The 20,686-nt window shown below is 41.9% G+C and overlaps 1 protein-coding gene across 1 annotated transcript, besides 21 other annotated features; it reads right to left on the reverse strand.

Annotated features, from left to right (window-relative positions):
- Positions 1-326: 326 nt before the first annotated feature.
- Positions 327-17,912, reverse strand: PVX_098710 (hypothetical protein, conserved; the record flags this gene model as incomplete). The annotated part of the gene is made up of 1 exon (XM_001614542.1): positions 327-17,912. One exon carries the CDS (start codon positions 17,910-17,912, stop codon positions 327-329), a length of 17,586 nt encoding a protein of 5,861 aa, XP_001614592.1.
- Positions 643-670: a microsatellite.
- Positions 1,109-1,573: a microsatellite.
- Positions 1,991-2,011: a microsatellite.
- Positions 3,440-3,459: a microsatellite.
- Positions 3,459-3,542: a microsatellite.
- Positions 4,596-4,615: a microsatellite.
- Positions 6,226-6,255: a microsatellite.
- Positions 6,523-6,546: a microsatellite.
- Positions 7,084-7,137: a microsatellite.
- Positions 8,754-8,781: a microsatellite.
- Positions 11,348-11,387: a microsatellite.
- Positions 12,527-12,560: a microsatellite.
- Positions 14,000-14,020: a microsatellite.
- Positions 14,158-14,183: a microsatellite.
- A 244-nt stretch (positions 17,913-18,156) lies between the features above and the next one.
- Positions 18,157-18,253: a microsatellite.
- Positions 18,254-19,858: 1,605 nt separating this feature from the next.
- Positions 19,859-19,878: a microsatellite.
- Positions 19,879-20,013: 135 nt separating this feature from the next.
- Positions 20,014-20,041: a microsatellite.
- A 388-nt stretch (positions 20,042-20,429) lies between these two features.
- Positions 20,430-20,451: a microsatellite.
- A 34-nt stretch (positions 20,452-20,485) lies between these two features.
- Positions 20,486-20,507: a microsatellite.
- Positions 20,508-20,608: 101 nt separating this feature from the next.
- Positions 20,609-20,665: a microsatellite.
- Positions 20,666-20,668: 3 nt separating this feature from the next.
- Positions 20,669-20,686: part of a microsatellite that runs on past the window's edge.

Here is a 20,686-nt window from a genome sequence, read left to right on the forward strand (position 1 = left end):
AAAAAAAAAACAGCCAAAAGTGGGCGCAAACGAAGCGCTATAAGGAACGACGGTTGAACAAAAAAAGGGGAGCAAAATTACATGCATTCGGGTAAAGCAGCAAAATGGTACTTATGGCCCGCCGGACAAGGATAAAAAATGGAAGCCCTCATCAGGGGGGATTTTTTCCCCATTTTTAAGAAAGACCATCCATGGGCGCGCAAAAAGGTTAGCGCACGTGTGTATGCGTGTGGAGGTGTGCACTAGGCATGTGCGGACGTGGGAACGTGCAAATTGTAGGACATTTCCGATGATGCATTTCCACCGCTACCATCGGGCCCGCGCCCCTAGTCCTTCGAACAGAGCAGAGACGTGCCGCGCAACTTCCATATGGACGGGTCCACGTCGGTCTTCAAGTGGATTCGGAAAATGAAGTACTTGTCCGTGCGCACGTTGTACTTATACACAGGGCAGTTATAAAACATATGCTTGTTGTTTTCGATAAACTTCACCTTCTTATCCTTGTTGGACACAACGGTGATGTGAATAACTGGCATGTTCTCGCATAGCACCTTGGGGGAACTCTCCTCCAGCTTTCCCTCTTGCCAGTTCCACTTGGACCCTTCAATGAATAAGCCATGAATGTGAAAGCCGTGCTCAGGGACTTCCTTAATCTTTTCAATATCGTGATTTTTAATATCAGCATATAGCACCACTTCGTCTAGCGAAATCTGGTCCTTCTTATTTAAACGAGTAATTTCTTGCTTCATACTGGTTAAAAACCCTTGAGGGTTAAAAAAACCAGGTAGCCAATAAGACTTCAGCTTCCCATTATGTATATAATTCATAATTTGTTCATATCGTAAATTGAGAATGTTTAACCACTGATTTAGGTTGTGACAGACCCAAGAAATTTCCGTTTCACTAGCGTCGTAAATCCACTTTTTTGGTACCGACTGGGAGTAAATATATTTCGTATCATTTTGCAAATCAGCTGTCATTATTTTGGAGCCATCGATTGCACTGATGATGTCATTTAAATTTGTTTTTACCAAATCGATGACTTTCTTAATTCTTTCAATTTCTTGTAAGAAGAAAACTTGTAATGGGGAAAAATTATATTGCACATTTTTTTCCCCTTCATTGTTACTTTCCCAGTAGGACACTCCCAAACTATCGTACACATCATTCTCCTTCGCTATCCAAAGGGCGTTCTTATTTCTATTGTCAGACGGTGGGGCGGCGTATTTAGCAGCATTAGCTGTATGACTGAGAGGGTTATTCACCAATGCACTTCTTTGTAGCGTATTTTCGCTCATATCTGAATTTTCCTTGTTTTTCCCCTTATGAGAGGTGCCCTCCAAATTTAAGAAATTTTTAGTAGTTGCATTCAAGTTGGTTGTCGCGCTCATGGGTTGGTTCGTCTGAACGGTTAGCTGTTGATTCTTATTCTTTTTGTAAATAATTTTTTTTATTTCTTCCAAGTTTATTTCCGCTGGTAGGATTAGCAAAATACCCGCGGCGATTTCCTTCACCACCGTTTCCATGCTCTTCTCCTCCCCTTGGTCTACATCCCTCGGCTGGATTTCCAAAATGGAGTTTAACACCTGCCTTGACTCATTCACACGGTACGTTATTTCTGCGTTGTTGTGGAGGTCCAGCACAGAGGGGGTGTCAATATTTGGCAGCTTCTCGATAAAATTCTGGAAGTTTGTAATTTCGTAAAATTTGGGCATATTGTAAAAATTTTCCAAACCAGTTTCATTTTTCATTTTGAACAGGTCTTCATTAAAATAATGTTGCACGTACGTTAGGAGTAATTCCCTGTCCAAGTCGTCTGTTACCTTCCCTCCGTACTGCACCTCTGCCAACATGTAATGAATGGACTCCCAGTCGATGGGTCGGTTCACTAGCAGAGTGGAATAGAGGTGCTTCTCAATAAACAGGAAGGAAGCGAACAAATCGGTGATGCTAAATTCGTACGGGACACACCATCCCAAAGGCCCAAACTTCTTCCTTTCGCATAAAACGCAGTGCAGGTACGATAGGGAGTATATAATTTTCCTATACTTTTCATCGTCTATTTTTTCCAATATATCTTCCTTCACCATATCTTTATATATTTTCCTCATGTTATTTTTTATGCCGCTACTCAGCGATGTGGATATTTTAATACTTCCGTGCAGAATGCAAATAGGAAATTCGTCATCTGGCTCGGACGTCAGAAATAGTCGGAAGTCTTCCTCAATTTCGTTCAACTTTTTCAGCATATTGTAAACTTCGATTATGAAATTTTTATTTAAATGGCAATTTTGTAAAATCAGCCAGTTCCCACTGATGAGCGCATTTTTTAGCTTTTCCTTTGCGATTATTTCTTGCCCTTCTCCCATGGAAATTTTGTCCGTAGGGTATTTCTTAAACTTCTTCGCGAAATCGTCTATCATGTTGGTGGGGTCGCTAGCCAAGGATAGCAAAAATAAAAAGGGCTTCCTACAACTCGATTCGACGAATATATTTTCCAGAGTCTCATGTTTTATCGTGTCACTATTTCTGTTTAGCACTTCGTCCACAAATTTATTTGCACACAGAATGGTCCTGTCCTCCCTCAGGCAGCGAATAAGGCACAGCTTGATAAATGAGCTTATTTTGCTATTCACATCTAGCCTTTCGTTATAGTATGGAATATTTTTATTTTCTATGTCCAGCACGTCATAGTAATTCTTCCACACGTTTTCGTTCAGCTGCACTACATTCACGATGTCGTAGAAGAAGCGGTTGTTTTTGTCATTACCAAAGGAGTGGTTCGATAGAGAAATAATATTTTTGTATAATTTTTCGTTCTTCAGCAGCCACTTGGTGGAGCTTACTTTGTTTTTCCCCCCCCTCCTGGGAGCCTCCACTTTGTTCTTACTCGCAGTGCTGTCTGTGCTGGGAACACCCGCGCCGCTTCCGCTGCCGCTACCACTGCTAGCACCCGCTACTGCACCGCCGCTTCCGCTTTCACCCGCGCTTTTATCACCTTTGGCATTTTCGCCTCCTCTTCCCTTGTCGCCTGAACTCAGATAAACGTCCCCCGCTCCGTCCATGCCGCCACCCGCGGCGTTCTCCTTCTTTTTTCCCTTCGCGGCATCCGCGTTTTCGCCGAGCAAATTACTACTGAGTAGTTCGCCACTGATATCGTTCGAAGGGCTGTAATGCGAGAGGGGGTTCAGAAAAAAACTGATGTCCTTATTACTAATGACATTATCGTAGAGGAGAATCTTCAAAGATATCAACAATTTGAAGATAATTTTATGCTGATCGAATAGACACCTTTCCATGTAGCAAATTATCAGATTGGTTAGCGTAGAAAGGATGGACTCAACTCTTTTCTTAATGTGCTGTCCCTTCTCCGCTCTCTTTATAGATAAATCAAACTGCTCCAAAAATTGATGCAAAGATGTGTTATATATATAATTCACATTGGTAATATCGACGATGCAGAAGTAGAGGATACTTCCCCGCAATGCCACACTCCGGTATTGCTCTCTCTTCTCATTAATTTCTTTTTTCTTCTCATTACTATCCTTTAACTTCGTTTCTAGCTCTTTGGACAGCAACTTGGTATTGTTCAGAACTTCTATCAATTCCTCGTCTTCTATCAGATTAGAGCTACTCGTGTTCAGCTTGTATAGCAGCTGCTTGTCAAGGTCCTGCAACGATTTGGTGTTATCCTTAAGTTCTATCATAATATTTTTTAGGGACACTTCCAAATGTTTTTGCTCTTCAGTTAGAACTCTGCCCAACAGCTGGTCTTCCAACCCCTTAACAGTAACCGTAAAGTCAATAACGCAACATTTGGCATAAATTTCGGGGCTATAATTCGGGTTAGGCAAATTGGTAGTCATAAAAAGGTTAAAGTTTTCGTCAAAATTGATTAAATTGTTCTCAATTAGTATGTAATTTTTTTTCCCCTTTTTTATGATTTGCTTCTCCAAAACGGAGTCCAATATAGGGTCGATATACTCTTCAACATTTTCTATAAGTAAAGTTTTCCCCTCGCTAAGACAGAATTCCAAATTGTCCTTAAACTTGCTACTGCTAAATGTGGTAATACATCTATGATTGGATAAATCGTTTTGAAATTCTTTGTTCTTTATCCAGTTGCTGGCTTGGCACTGAGGATCGATGAGCAGAACGTACTTGTTGCTGTTTTCGCTAATCAGGGCATTCTCAATGCTAAGCTTATCATTAGGCAGCTTCTGAACACTCCAGTCACAAATTTTGGTGTCAGCTGACGAGAGGACATACTTTATCACATCGATGTTATCCGACACGGGGATGTTTTTTATATTTTTCGTGTAGTGATAGAAAACTTCATTCATCAGATAATTTCTAAACTCTGTGTTGAACATGCCGCAGTACGAAATGAAGGAGGAGCAGATAAAAACATCTCCTACGATTTTCTTTTTGATGTTGGAAAAGTTGTTAGAATCTTCTGTCCACCTGGCCTTTTCGCTCCCCAAGCCGTTAATTAATTTGTTGGCTTGTTCAATTCTTTGTTTCGTTTTTAAAGCTGTTTCTTCGAGGGTCTTTTTCTTCTTAAACATATTTTCAATATCTAAATTGAGGTTGTCAACAAATAGTTGCGCTTTTAGCAGCGAGTCTTCCGCTTCCGCTAGCTGTTTTAGGGCATCTTCCAGTCTCCCTGTTTGTATCTTCAAGTAGCTCATCTTCGGCTTCACAATTTTGGATGCCTGGTTATACATGGCCATGGCGCCGACCCATTTGCAGAGTCCCTCCGCGGCAACGGAAGCCTTCTTCGCAATTTGCGTCTTAAAAAAAGACGACTCAATGTACGGTTTTAACAACTCAATAGTTTCCTCATTAATGTTATCCTTTTCATTTTTCGAAAAATCGAACAGAAGATTTAAAAATCGAATGTCAGCCATTAGCGGCTTGGCATATTCGTCAAAAGAGTCTTGGATAAACTCCACATGTTGTTTATTTACATACTTTACGCTAATTTTGGGTTCCTTTAACTTCCCCTGCAGAAGGATTAACACCCCATCAAAAACGATGCGAATGATATCAGATGGTGTCTTCATACTCTTCAGTTCGGTTATATCCTTGGCAGTGATACTTTTGATGGCTTCCTCCGCTTCGTGCAAATATGGCAGGGCTGCTTTGAGGTCCTTATCTGCCTCCTCTTGTTCCTTCAAAATGATGTCCTTTTCCTTAATGCACTTGTCTCTAAATTTGGACACTTCGATGCTTTGCTTTTCCGCCTTTAGGGATTCCTTTTTTACCTTTTCTAAAAGCACATTGGTTTGCTCATCAGACTCTTTTAATTTTTCCTCCTCAGTTGTGAGACTTTCTCTCATTTTCTGAACATCCATGGCTGCCTCGTTCAGTTTTTTTAACCCTATATCTACACTTTCTTTCAAAAATTTAATTTCTTCATACTTTTTCACGTACATTTGTTTGTACAAATCTATGAAGGATAGATACGACTTGGGGGTCACATACGTATTTCTCCTCATTCTCTCTCTATACGTTTCACATGTATCGGATACTTTCTTATGGACAATGGCAAACAGGTTGAAAAAGTCGTCTCTCAGTTTCTCCTCAATGTCGATGCTGAAATTGTTGAGGTACGCTGTGGACACGTTTACAAGGGCTTCAAGAGGCCATTTTAAGAACCAATTTATGGTGACGCAATTGTATATGCACGGAAATTGCTGGTACCGTAAGGCGAACTCCTTATGGATAGGAGAGAAGCACAAAAAGATGTGGAGATTGTTTCTAAAATTGTCTAACAAATAATCAAAAATGACATTTGACGATACGTTAAAATCGTTTATTACTTTTTCGTCTTTTTTTTTCCTAGTTTCTTTCTCATTGCTCATGTAATCACTGTCATTATCGGCACTGCTCAACGATGATGTGTCACTTCTCATTTGTGAATCTTTGGAGTCGTTCTCCATATCCATGTCATCCATATTGTAGTCATTCTTTTTATTTTTTTTCTTTCCCCCCGCACCTCTCATTTTTGAGGACTGGTTCAGTTTGTTCATTTCTTTCAAGTAGGATTCCTTCATTTCGGCGCAGATGGCCTCCTTTTCGTCCTTAATGAATAGTCCGTATACCAGCCCAGTGGACAGAATCGAATTCACATGCTCCAGTATGAAATCGTTCTTCTCAATATCACTATCGCTTAACAGGAATGTCGTCTTCTTGTTCATTTGCCCCGCAGATATGTACAAACTTTTTAGGTCCTCAAAAAATAAATTTTTCGTATACGTCTTGGTGATATTTAACTGAAAGAGCACTTGTTCGCTGATGAAAACGCTAAGCTTGGTTAGCGACCTTTTGCCAGACCCCCCGACCCCCACCAGCATGCTCGACCCCTTGGGCGTTTCCATAACTCGGTTAATGATAAGCAAATGTTTTAGCGAGTCGTCAAAAAAGACCAAGTCTAGCTTTTTCACATTGTTCATATTGTACTCCTTCATATATTCGTAGGCAATATATCTTAGCCTTTCAAAGTCTGCAACAATTTTGTAGTCTTTTTTCATCCAAGAGAAGGAAAAGTTGTTGAGATTTTCTTCCTCCCCATTCTCCGCCGTTCCGAGCTCTACAATGGGGTTATTCTTTGCAGATACTGAGGGGCTTCCCCTTTGCATCTTATCCATTTCTGCCACGTTTAAGTTGTTACTCTGACCATCTTTTAGATTTTCCTTATTTAAGTACCTCGCTGGGCTGTTGCTTACCCCCCCTTTGGCAGCAGCCCCGGTGGCGCTACCATTCGAGTTGGTTGCACCTTTAAGTGGACTCTCCCCTTTGCTCTTTTTCGCCTGGTCCACCGTTTCGATAAGGTCATTTTCGATCATGTACTCAGTTTGCTCCTTTTCTGACACGTAGAAGTAGCTAAAGTGTATGCTCTTCTCCGCTATGTCCTTGTTATCCGGGTAGTACAGCTTAAAGACCTGCTTCAATTGCTCTAGAGAGAAATTTTTATCTTCCATTCGGGAGAGCTTATCAATTAGGACCCTCTCACACTCGTGCTTCCACAAGGATAGGAAGTTGTGCAGGTTGTTCTCTATAGTTTCAAAGGGGCACAGTAACATGGAGTAAAATATTTTGGCCAAATCTCTCGTTGTGTATAAGTAGTGAAAACGAGAGGGAACTGGCAGAAGGTGCTTTTTCAATCTGCCAAACAGGTTAATGGTGCACAGGATTATCTTGTCTATACTATCTACAATCTCGTCCGAGAAATTCCTCTTCTTGTTAAATTTCGTTCTCAGCACAGTGCCGTAAATTGTGTTTATCGAGTTCAAATTGTACGGAGGAATATTCACATTGAACCACTTGGACTTCAACCTTTTTGGGATGTCGTTGTTTCCACAGCCCGGGTGGTTAATGCACCCTATGTATTCCAAGTCAATTATTTTTTTGAAGTTTCCCCTTTTGTCTTTATCTAAAAAGTAGAACCCCTGAAATTCGATCAGCTGTCTCAGCAGCTCCAGGGTGCTCTGGTCTCCCCATTCGTTAATCTTAGGCATAGACATATCGTCTATGAAGATAATCGATTTTGTGTTTCCAATTGGCCCATATGTCTTTCCACTTTTCCTCTCCAGTTCTGACTCGATAAATAGCTGGAACTTCTCCGGAGTCGTGACACTTGAGAAATTGAACCTCTTTGTATTTTTGTCCTGCTTAGATGTATACAGCAACGCTATGGACGTCTTCGCCGAACCGGTAGAACCCAGCAGCAGTGTGCTTTTGTATGTATGAAAATTGTGGCATTTAATAGGTATATTAGAAATTAACTTTATTATATGCTCCACTTTGTTCGTTTCCATGGTTGGTATCAATATGGACGAAATGGATTTCATATTCTTTGGCATTTTAAAGGGGGCTACATTCCACTTGGTCAACTTTCTCAACTTCATGTCAAAGTAGTAGTCATAAATGAGGCATGTTTCTTTTTCGAATTCGTCCTCCGCGTCATCTTTGTCGTTTCCCAGGGTGACCTTTTCGCCACCCCCCATTTTGGAATCCACGTTTTTGCTGCCATGGTTCGAATTTTCCCCTTCCCTCAGAAGGGCTTTAACAAATGGCACGTTTTTCACCAAAAAGTTGTGCACCTTCAGCCTGTCTCTGTGCTCCAACAAACCACACAGTCCCCACACTACGGCGTACAGCATGATCTCTTCGCACTCTTCTGCTTTGACCTGTTCGTATTTGGTTCCAGAGGTTAAGCTGAAATTGTTCAGGGTGTCCATCTTGTCATCTTCCTCCTCATCCTCCCCCTCGTTTGCGTCGTTTTCTCCTCCTACGGCTGCGGCTGAGGTAGTCACCGATGGACCACTTCTTCTTGACTCGTCGCCCCTTCCGCCGTCTTCCCCCCTTTTCTTTTCCTTCCCGGGCGAGTCCTGCTTAGCACCTGCGCCATTTGGGAGCTGCCCCTTGGAGTTCTCCCTCGGCGCGCTTCCCCCCCTTGCGTCGCCGGTTTTTGTGCTGATCTTACTTTTATCGCTATTCATAGGTATTGCATCTTTCCCTTTCACCGCTTCCGCTTCCTTCCCCTTTTTCCCCTTCACAGCCGAGGAGGACAACCCAGCACCACCGTCAGTCTTCTCATGGAGGGCAGCCCCCCCCTCGGATGCCTCCACGTGGTGCTTCTTCACAACCTTATCACTATGGTGCAGCAACTTCTTCTCACTAGAATCGCAGAAGAATATTTTGTTCAAATCTTCCTCATTATACATAAAGTTATTAATGGCATTCACATACTGAATCAGCTGCGTATTCAACAAATGGATGGTCTGCGAAATTAAAATCGAGTCGGTGACTTCCATCACGAATTTGCAGTTCTCCTTGACGAAATTTAAAATTTGAATTCTGTCCAAGTAAAAAATAAACAGCTTGTTAAAAATGGGGAATAAAGTACCTCCGTAGGTATGCACATCCTTCAATTTTTGCAGCCAGCTGTAGATGAATGGCTTATAGCCCAAATCGCTATCCGATATGTAGACAATACCCGCCCTACTAACAGTGGCTGGAGAAGCATTATTCAGATTTTCCACCTCGAAGGCAATCTTCGTATTGTCAGTCATAGGAATTCTATCATTATTAGCTAACGTTAATATTTTGTTATCATCCAAGACGGTGTTTAAATTTTCGATCCAAATGGCGTCCACAGGTCCGTCGCACACAATCCAAGTGCTGTACTTCAAATTATTGTTATTATATTTCTCCCATATGTTTGCGAAAATTCCGGGAGTCCATTCTTCGCTCAAATTGTCCTTCACACCGTACATATGCTCGGACGTTATAGCCTTCGGGTTGAGTGTAATAATTTTTGTCACCGTTCCTATATTAGTTAGCGCAGCAGTAAGGATGTTCAATATTTCTGTCTTTCCCGTGAGGGTGTTTCCTACCAGCATGAACCCGTGACGAACTAGCGAAGTTTCATACAGCTGCAGTATTTTCAGAATCCACTTGCTCTTTGCGCACAGCTTCTTCTTATTAATAATTTGGTTCACATTTTCTTCGATCAGCTGGTAGCTCTTCTTTGTGATGTTGTGGAACTTTGGAAAAACGTCATTCAGTAGGGACAGAAATAGCAACACGTCGTCGTAGATTAGCTTTGATAAATTCATATCCCGTAGGGTTCTCATTAGAAGCATTTCTTCATCGTTTTCGTTCGCCCCGGCGGCTCTCTTAGTATCTCCAGCGGTACGAAGGACGGATAAAATGTTCCTCAACCCAAAATCGTAGTGCTTCTGCTTGGACAGCTGCTCTTCACACAAATTGTAAAGCGACTTAAATTTGTTGCTCAAATTGTCTATATCTAGGTAGCCTACAGAGGCTAACTTTACCTTTATGATGATTTGCCTATCCGGCACCATCATCGAAATGAACCGGAAGAATATTTTTAAATTCTCTGGCAAGAGCTGCCTTCCAGCATACCCCGGATTCATGGTGATAAAATAAGCGGACGACGGGTTCAAATTAATCGATTTGGAGTCACCTGGGAAGAGAAACGATTTTAACGATTGCTTCTTCGCCGTCACGATGGACTCGATCTGCATGGCCACCACGGACAGCACGTCCAAGTTGATTCGGTTAAACTCGTCAAAGCACCCCCACAACCCACTTCTACACAGGCCCTTAAATATTTTTGCCATATCTTTATACTTATGCTGATTTGAGCAGTTCGTCACAATGACGTATATGCCCAGAGTCCTCCCCAAATCCTTCACCGTTTCCGTTTTGCCCGTTCCCGCAGGTCCTGCTGGAGCTCCACCGTAGCATAGCCCTAGTGCCTGGGCGCAAGTTAAGTAGCACCTATCCGTTAGAGGAGTTATACACAGCCTTTCCTTAATACCTAAATATTCATAAGAGTACACAAAATCGACATCCGAAATGCTAATCAGAATGACATTCTTCTCTACTTTGTAGTAAATCCTCGTCTGCTTCAGCCAGTCAAAATCGGTGCATGTTTTAATTTTATATTCCTTTATCTTGGTTGAAATTTCGTTGAATAAATCTCTCTGATGCACATGTATGGTAACCAGCGTTTCGTATTTAGTTCTGTTCAGCTTGGTTCCCAAATCCGAAAGGCATATGTTCACCAGCTCTGACATTATGTAATTGATTTTCTTGTTGGTCACTTTTAAGATGTTCTTTTCCGAATGGTACTTGTGGATGCATTTTTCTATATCATTTGTCCACATGACTTGCAGGCATATGAGAGCGACCTGTGCGATATTTTTGTCGCAAAATTCCTTTAAATTGACTGTCTTGAATAGCTGCGCCGAACTGGCTACCCCTAGCTTGCACTCCTTTTTCACCGCCTTCTGCATCTCCTTTTCGAGCAGAATGAGCCAATTTTCTATATTCCCATCTATCGTAACATGGTTGACTAGCTGCACCGTTTCGATGTCGTCCTTCTCCTTATTATTTATGCAAATGATTCTTTTCTTATTCTGTATGGTTTTTATCGTCAGGTAGTTTATAGCATCGAAGAGTTTTATCAACTCGGATTGTATTATGTTAATGTCGGACCCTTGAGATAGTATTTTTAGCAACACTAAATTGGAGACGAAGTAAAAACGGGGGAATTTGCTCCTCTTCCCCTCCAAGTACGATTCTAGTGACTTCTGGCAGCTCTCCAACCCCTTCTGCATATTCGGCAACAACTCCTTTAGCATACTGCTTTGGCAGCATTCTATAACAATGGAGGACTCATTTGCAATGTTGATTATGTTAACCCAGTCTTTGTCAATTTGATGGAACCGCTTAGACTCGATTGGCATTTGCCTTGCGATGTCCCCACTGGTGAAGACGCTCTCCATGGAGCACCACAGCATCTGCACTTTGATCCACCTCTCCACAATATCGCTGCAGTCGGATAGTTTGTTCAGTAGCAGTAGCAGCTTACTCTTAAACGGCTTGCTGTACTTAGTCGAATTGATATTGTTTAGTAAAATTTGACTTTCTTCTAAGCTCTCCTGTATTTCGGTCACTTTGCTTCCAACCAGGATGCATGCATAGTCCCTGTTTTTCCATTTACCAAACTGGAAGCACGTTTCGTTCCATATTTTATACTGCTCGTTGATCTTTTCCTCAATGCTGGCCTCCTTCTCCGCGCTGTCACATATGTCTAAAATGTCATCCTTCTTTTGCAGCAAATTGTAATTTATAATATCTTTGATGAAGAAGTCCATGTTATCTAGGTCCAGCTTATTTAAATTCTCTATGTATTCCTCCTCGTCCACGCAGGCGCTTTCGATGAGCATGCCCCCCTCCAGGGTTTTTTCCTTCGGGGGGGATTGCTCGGCGGGTTCAGCGGCTGGTGCGGATTCCCCCTCGACCCCGGCTGCAACCTCGGTAGAAGCGGCGTCCACCCCGGTAGCAGCTGTGTCCACCCCCGTAGAAGCCGCTTTCACCGCAGTAGCAGCCGCTTCCACCGCCCCCTTCTCCTCGCAGCTGGCCTTCTTCCCCTTCTTCTCCTTCGCCGCGCTCTCCTTCTTCTTCTCCTTCAGCACGCCGACAATCTCCACCCAGTGGCGCTTCAAAATGGTCTTCTTCTCCAGCTCGTCCACGATGGGCGTGATCTCCTTAAAGTAAAAAATTTCTTTCACCAAGTTTTTGTAAATCACGATCATCTTTAAGTTCTTGGGGAGTTGGGAGCACTTCTTCTCGAAAGACAGAATCTCATTTTTCAGCTCCTTCATTTTCACAATTCCCTCGTTCCACTTGCAGTTTTTCCATTCGTTCAGCTTCTCCTTCAGTTGCACGTACAAATCGTATAGGGAGTAAAAATTATTAATCTCCGTTGTGCTCAAGAAAAGATCACCGTGCTCTTGGTGCTTCAGGCCGAATATGGACTCCCCCTTATAGTAGCTATTGTATTTTTTTTTCAGCATGGAGATTTCTTCTTTGTATCTTTTCAACAGCTCGAATGCGTTCAGCGGGTTTATATGTTCACTTTTGAAATTCATTTTTAGGAAATTCTCTCGAAAAGTGTTTATGTCTTCCTTAAAGTTATAAATGTTATTCATCAACTCGTTTTTCATGATACTTTTTTTTTCTTGTATTTCTTCTTCTACATTTCTGGTCAACGATATCAGCTCGTTGAATTTGTTCAAAATGACATTTTTTTTCTCCACCTCGGATTTGTACAAGGAGATGAATTTCTTTTTCATCCCATTTAGCTTGTTGAACGTTTGTAGGAGGTTCTTATTATACGACTCGTCCATTTCGTACAGCTCGCTGGAGGATTTCCTCTTGTCAAGATTGCTAATAAATTTTTGCTGATAATTTTCTTCTTCATCATAATGACCGGAATTTCTAATCGATTCGACATGCTTCTTCAGAAAATTGTTCATGTAAAATTCCAGCACGTCTACCATTTGGTTTATAGGATTTAGCGCAATGTCTATGGTTGACTCGAAGATGTGTATTTTTTTTATAACGTTGATGACGTAGTAGAGTGAGTCCACATCTACAATGTTTTTCTTCAGCTTTGTTTTATACTCACTCATTTTTTTTATGAGCATGTCGCTTTTTCTCTTCACCGGCTGAATAACTTTATTTGCACACTTCAGAGCTTCATTTTCGATAATATTTATCAAGTACATTTTGAAGCTCTCCAGGTTAAACTTGAACACGTTAAGGGAGTAGAAGCTGTCTATGTTGTTGATTTCCTTTTTTATGTTTATGAACTTTTTTATCTTTTCTTCTTCTTGGTGTATGTGCAATTCGTTTTTTTCTCCATCTTCTTCATCATCTCCTTCCCCTTCCGTGTCCGATCCGCTGGTGGAGCTCTCCCCCTCCGTGTCATCCTCATGGTTGATTTGTTCCTCGCCCTGCCTTTTCGCATTTGTCAGCTCTGCTTCGTTTCCCCCCTTTTTTGCGCCGACATGCAGCAAATTGCTCTCCTTCCCATCTTCCGCCATCTCCAAGTTTGTGATATTTCCCCCACCTGGCGCAGCGCCGGGCTGCTCCTCACTGTGCGTATCCTTTGAGGCCTCCCTCAGCTTCTCCGACTCAAAATCGCGAATAATATATTTGTACTTGTCAAATTTGCCGATGAACTCGTCGACGATGCTTTGGAACACGCCCAGCTTTTCGTTCAGCTTGACCAGCTCCTTCTCTATATTTTTGTCTTCCCTTATCTTCTCATAAAAATCAAAATCGTGCTTCAAATTCCGAACGCAGTTTTCGCTTTCCATGTTGAGCTCCTCCGTGACATGTTTGGAGGACTCCTTTGCGTTCTTCTTGCTAAAGTAGGAATAGTCCAGCAGCTCCTCAAATATGCTCTTCTGCTTGCACTCTGGCCGCTCCTCCTTGTGACTATTCTTTGCGGAGGACTTTTCCGCTCTTCCTCCGTCCTGCTCCTTCCCCGTGGAGACACCACTTTTCTGGGTTCCCCCCCGATCGTTGAGGAAAAACTGCCTCACCAAATCATCCCCACTTATCCAGTTGTCTATATAAATCAAATTGTTAATCGAAACGTTTATGATTTTTTTGATATTCTCCTTTATGCTGCTAATGGAAGGGTTAATCACAATGTCATTTTCGTGAACGAGGAGCAAAATTTCAATTTCATTCATCTTGCGGACTTCATTCTGCGTGTTTTCCTGCTCCAAATTAGACCACGTATTAATAAGGCTCCTAATATTCTTTAGATAAATTTTCTTCAGCACAGACAAAAATATATCGTAGTAAAACTTCCTCGTGTTCAAAATTTCCTCTTTGGTAATTTCGGTCTTCAGCTTAGCTTCATAAACATACTGTATGTTGCTGAGCAGGTCGAAAATGGCGATTTGTATTTTCTTCGATATCGAATTGCACAGGACAATTTTGTTGTGGAATTTTTTCTTATGCTTATTGATAGCTAGTTTTTCATTCTTATGCTGCAGAATTCGATAGATCACCCTGGTGTTGTAGTTAATATGGTCGTCAATAATGTCATACAGGGAGTTAATTGCCTCTTCAAATTGTGTTAACTCTTTGTGCAAATTGGCTATCGAATCTTCCAGTGCGTAATTACTCCATGTGTATTTGACGAGAAAGGGGAGCAGCAGTTGGTCGATGTAAATAAAGAAGCGCTTCAACGTAAATTCGATGTCTTTTTTTTTGTTATTTTTCATTTTTTTTATCAATATGAGTATGTTATGAAGTTTGTAGTAAAAGCTGTATATTTTTGCCTCCTGCGAAATCATATTTTTCACTTCCTCTGGGATTTCGAATTTGAAAGACAGGAAAATCTTCGCCTCTCTGATTATTCGCTTTATTCTGTTGTCAAAATTGACTATCACATTCTTCGTCTTCGGGTGCTTCACAAACACGGTGACGTTTAGGCTGTTCACGCTTTTTATAAAACACAGCCAGTGCTTAAATAGCTTATGTTTGTACTCTTCAATGAACTTGGAGATTTTCAAATACAATTTTAGTACCTCCTTCCCGTTGGCATTTTTAAACAGGACGTTTTTTATTTTTTTTTTCTCCCTCTCAGGTGTGCACGTAGTGGGCGCTACGCTGGAGGAGAACTTCTTTTGTGTTTCTTCCTCCCCGTCTTTGCTTTTCCCATCTTTGCTTTTCCCATCTTTGCTTTTCCCATCTTTGCTTTTCCCATCTTTGCTTTTCCTATCTTTGCTTTCCCCGTCTTTGCTTTCCCCTTTGGCATTTTCCACAGCTATCCCGTTGGGCGCCGATCCGTCGGTCTTCTTCCCCTCCTCCGTTGCCTTCTTCCTTTCGTGGTCTTCCAACAATTTCGCAACTTGCTCAGTTATGCTGCAAAAAGTGTCCGCATTGGGGCCCCCCCCACTTTCGCCATCCGCTCCGCGTAGAGCCCCATTGACGGCGCCACCCCCGAGGGGATGCGCTTCTCTCCTCTTATCCAAATTGGTCTTCCCCTTCATCGCGGACAAGTCGTTATTCAAGTGAGGCAACTCGAAATAGGAAGAGAGGTCATCCTTATCGACGAGTGCCGAATTATTTTCATCTAGAAAAACCTGAATGATATGATTAATCTTGTAGTTAATGCTGAGGATCCAAAAAATGTTTTTCAAATAGTTTAAGCTCTTACTGGAGTTTAACCCACTTTTGTAATTTTCCAATTCGTTATTGATGCCATTTAAAATTTCTAAAAATTGAGACAGCAGTATATCATATTTTGTGTGCAAAAAATGGATCAAGTAATCTCTTATAAAATGCTCCTTAAATTTGAAGAAGATAAAAAAGGAGAGCATAATGTTGGAGCTATTGTTCAACAAGCTGACGATGCTGTCTTGCAAGTCGCTCTCCAGCTCAGATATATACACCCGCAATTCTACAAAATCCCTATCGAAGTAGTTATCCGTATAATTTAGCATATCTTCCGTGTGCTTCATTTTGAACTCCTTAATGTACTTATTGAACGAAGCAGTTATGTTCTGTATGCTGTCAAACTTCACCCTCCTGAGAGAGTTAAACTGTTTTATGCATAGGAACAAATCCACCAACTTTTTCAGCCGCCTACAGAATATTTCTATCTTACAAAATATCACTTTGGTGTTCAAATCGATTGATTTATTTTGAGAATTTTCTTCGAAAAAGGTTTTTAAGCTTTCGAATTCTTCCCTGTACTTCTCATGCAATTTAAAGCACAACTCAAATTTGTCGATTAAATCATCTGGGTCTAGTAGCCATAGATTCTGTCTCCTCCTCAGTTGTTCTATCTTCCTGTGTTCATTGTCCTTCTCACTTGAGTAGTCCTCTTCCGCTTCATTTAATTTGTTATGCTTATTTTGTTCCGCATTATCCTCCGCATCATCCTCCATATCTTCGTTATCTTGCTCCTCTTCAGATTCGTCACTCTGGTCATCCCATTCGCCAACCCCATTCTCATCATCCAGGTACCCGCTTCCGTTCTGTTCATTTGGATTTGCCCCCTCGTAGTCCTCCTCTTGGTCATTCCTATCATCTGAATGTTTTCTAAAATTTGAATTCCCCCCCTTTTTTTTCCCCGAACTGTGCATCCTATTTTGTTCATCAGTGTGCCCCCCATTTGGGTACTCTCCATGTCCGTAATTGTCCCCCTCCTCCCCACCTCCGTTTTCGACATTCTTATCTGATTTTGCATCGCCATATTCGCTTCCCACTGCTCGTCTACCATTCACCGCTCTCCTCTTGCGCTTCTTCTTTTTGGCGCAGAATATTTCCTCCTTGCATTTAATCACCAGCTGGTTGGTGATTTTAATAAACAGGTTGTTCAGCTTATTGGGCGTATTGTAAAAGCGAGCCACGAGATAAATCATCTTAATGGAATTCAAAAGAGAAGGAAGGTTATCAATAATATTCTCTACGTTGCAGAGATAAAGGGATAGGATGAACTGCTCGATGCTTTCCAAATATTTTATGTTGTCCTTGCTCTCATTGAATTCATTTTCAATTTTGGTTTCTAATTCTCTCCACTTGTTTAGTATGTCAAATGTGTAGGTATATTTCTGCTCTTCACTATTTGCATTATTTATATTTATGTTATTTATTATATTTTTAATTTCCTTGCTTCTCAGTTCTTCCATAATGAAGAGTAGGTACCTGTGTTTGTACCTCCAGTACTGGATCTCTATGAATGGCCCCACGTCTACATTTGATTTTTTGTACTCTTGGATCTTTTCTTGCATATCATTGAATAGGTTTTCTAAAATGTTTAAATATTTGGTCAAGTGCGCCGTTTCGTTCTTCTTCTTCAGCATTTTATTTTCCGATTCGCGTCCTGTTTTGTTGTGCTGTTTGGGGGAAGGACCGGGGGAGTTACCTCCATGTTCGCTTGCTCCCACTCCGCTTGCTACCACTCCGCTTGCTACCACTCCGCTTCCCCCCACTGCGCTCCCCCCCACTTCGCCACCTTCCCCCTCGCAAATCCCCTCATGCTGGTCCTGCTTCATCTTCAATTTCACCTTTTTAATATCCTCCAAAATGAGAATAAATTCGTTCAGCTCCTTCACATACGTGTCAAACTCCATGCTAAACTTTTTCACTTCGTCCATGCAAATCTTTGCATGTATCATTTTGTTATTCAAAAAGAGGGGGTAAATAACCTTGTTCAGCATCACCTTCAGGGTGTCTAAAATATTTGGAGATAACATCCCATAGAGTACGTTCCTTTCATCCTTCAGATCTCCACTTAGGCATTTGTAAAAGTAAACAATTTTTTGATCAAATTTTATGTTTTCCTCTTTTGCTACCACCATTTGGTTGTTTTCTACCCCGAAGAGCAGCAAGTCGTTTTTCCCCTTGCCCAGAAAAGTGTCCACTACATCCTTCCTTTCATCTGCGTTTTTGTCTAGCAGGTAGTCCACGTTGTACTCCTCTTTGTAGGCGAACTTGAGCTTGTTCAGAACCCACTTGTGCGCCCCGTAGGTCTGGGACTCGTCGCTTCGTCGCTCCATCCTGTTCGGCGTCTAGGCGTGCCCGCATGCATGTGCATGTGTGGTGAGCAAAAGGGTGGTCAACAAAAGGGTGGTCAACAAAAGGGTGCCGCTCGAACTTGTGGTGTGGAAACATAGGCTGCACATATGTGCGTGCCAACCGTGAGGGGAAAGCGCGCAGATGGGGCTACTCCCGCGTACCGATTCGGGTCATGCGAGAGGGGGTTCACTAAACATACCGCGTGCACGTAAGTATTACCCTACACACCTTCTTTTCTACATGCAAGAAACGAGTCCAGTTGCATACGCTTCTGTTTAAGTGTTCATTTGGGATTTTTTTTTCCCCCCCCCACTAAAATGGCATTTACCAGTTTGTACCTATTTTTTGCGCTTTTTTCTCTTTTTCTGCTTAGTAGAACCGCACGTGCATCTGTGCTGCAGGAGAGCCCCACTATCACCCCCTGTAGACTACCCCAAACGGGAGGCTGCACCAACTAGAGTGCATTCGCAAAGAACGAATTACAGCTTTTCAAATTATAGCACATTCAGTGTGTTCCTATTCGCGCAAGCTTCATATGGGGCGTTACGTGTACGTATATATGTAAATATAAAAATCGGCACCAAAAATATATGTACATATGCATCTGTGTAGGTATGATTATGTAAACACATTTGCGCATGCGCATGCGTATGCGTATGCGTGTACCTCTGCATGCACAGGAAGGCGCACATGAACGTGCGTGCTTTACCTATCTGTGGACACATACGGTACAAGCACAGCCATGTAGACGCTTTTACATACACATATTTCATACACACATTTTGCACACACGTACACACACTGCCTACGCGTGTCTTAGGAAAGACAAAGGTTTCGTTAATTCATGCCAAGTGTACACACTACCTTTTTTTTTTTTTTTTTTTTAAATACTCTCCGATTTTACTAAATAAAATGTAATACTTTAAAATGCAATTAACGTGTTCAATTTTTACGAACGAAAAATTGACAAGAGGGACACTAACGCATCTACTTGCAAGCAGATAAAAAGAGAAAAAAAGAGAAAAAAAGAGAAAAAAAGGAGAAAAAAAAAACTAAATACTACATGTACAATTTTAAAAACGACAAAATTAAAGCCTAATGTCAACTCCATAGGAATCGTCCAAGTGAACATATTCACAAAAAAAAAAAAAAAAAATACATATATATGTGTAAACATATATATCATTTTCTAAGGACAGGGGAAAAAAAAAAAAAAAAAGCGATAGACCCCACGCACGTGAAATGTTCCCCCCGATTCTTTTCGTCTCCGTGTGCTGCGTGATCCCTCAGAAGGGGGTCAAAACGCCTTCGCTGGTTCCCCGTGTACCTTGTGGGTTCCTTTCTCCCTGCGCTTTTACGTCACTCTAACACTTCCGATGGTATTAGATATAACGGCTAGCGGGGGTACTGAAAGAAAAAAAAAAAATCCAAATGGGCATACACACACATTTGTATATAAATATATGTGTATACACGTCCGTGCGCATGGCGAGGCACGTCTAAAAAACGGCCGTGTGCGCTTCCTACAAATCGGCAATATTATAATTTGCTCTTAACGCTTGGCACTTTTTTTTCATGCCGCCTTCGATTGGACGAGGCGGTTATGCTGATAAGTCATAATGCGCACACACCACATGAAGTACGTGCCTACCTAGCGATTCCGCCTGGAAGCGCCCTCACGTTTCGGACGGGGAGGTCCCCTCGGTGGACACATTCGTACTAGAGCCCTTTCCCTCAGTGGCTGATTCACCAGGAGATATTTGGTTAAGAGAAGTCGAGGATTCGTAGAAATCGACTCCTTTTCTAAGTTTCGAAGTATCCTTTCCTTTCATCCTTTTAAGGTCTTTCCCCATTTGTCCCATTCTTTGATGCAAGCCTTTGGCCGCAGGTCTAACAGCTCTGCCTCCGCCTGCATTAAGTCCCATCCGAGCAGCAGTGGCGGGGGAATGAGTAGAAACAGTTCCAACTCCTGCGCTAGTCTCGTTTAGAGTTCCTATATATTTATATAAATCTAATTCTAACTCCTTATTTCTATCCGTCAGATTCGCTTTGTCCTCATCTGGCACCATTTTTAAATACTCAGCTGTCTTCTTCTGTTGGTTTGGATCGACTCCTTCGAGACCTTCGTCTATATCTTCTATAGACTCCATGGAACCTTGTTGTTCTGACTCGAAAAGGGCATCTTCTTTTCTCAGCCCAATTCCATCATTCGTGGTGTCCAAATCGACTGACTCGTCTGAAATGTCCTGCATCTTCGCCTTCTGCTGAGCGTCTGAGCTGCTTAGGAATTCGTCGAAGGAGTACAGCACTTCGAAAACTGCAAGGGGGGGGAAACGAGCGTGTGCACGTAGGATAACACGTAGGATAATACGCATGGGGTTATGTACCAATCCGAAAGCACACGAAGCTACTTCCGCCCGCGCCCATGCCGGCCACCCCTCCAAAGTTACCTTTCCTCTTGTCAAACATATCCTCATTGTCAAACTTCATATAAAAGGTACGCATCTTCATGTACCTGGGGTTCTTTATCAACGTTTTGATATTTTCCAAAATGCGGTCAGCAATATTTGGGTGGATCATCTTGGACCTCAAAAGCTCAAACTGCTCTCTGTGGTGGCAATACAACTGCTCATAGTAGTAGATGTTAATGTACAGAACCGAGACGATAGAAAATAGGTAAAGAAGGAACTTCTCGGAACCTTTATTAAAGTAAGAAACTAAAAATTCAATGATTGCATATTCAAAAAAGGGACTA

Source organism: Plasmodium vivax, chromosome 7 (genome assembly GCF_000002415.2).
Source record: "Plasmodium vivax chromosome 7, whole genome shotgun sequence".
Taxonomy (NCBI): domain Eukaryota; phylum Apicomplexa; class Aconoidasida; order Haemosporida; family Plasmodiidae; genus Plasmodium; species Plasmodium vivax.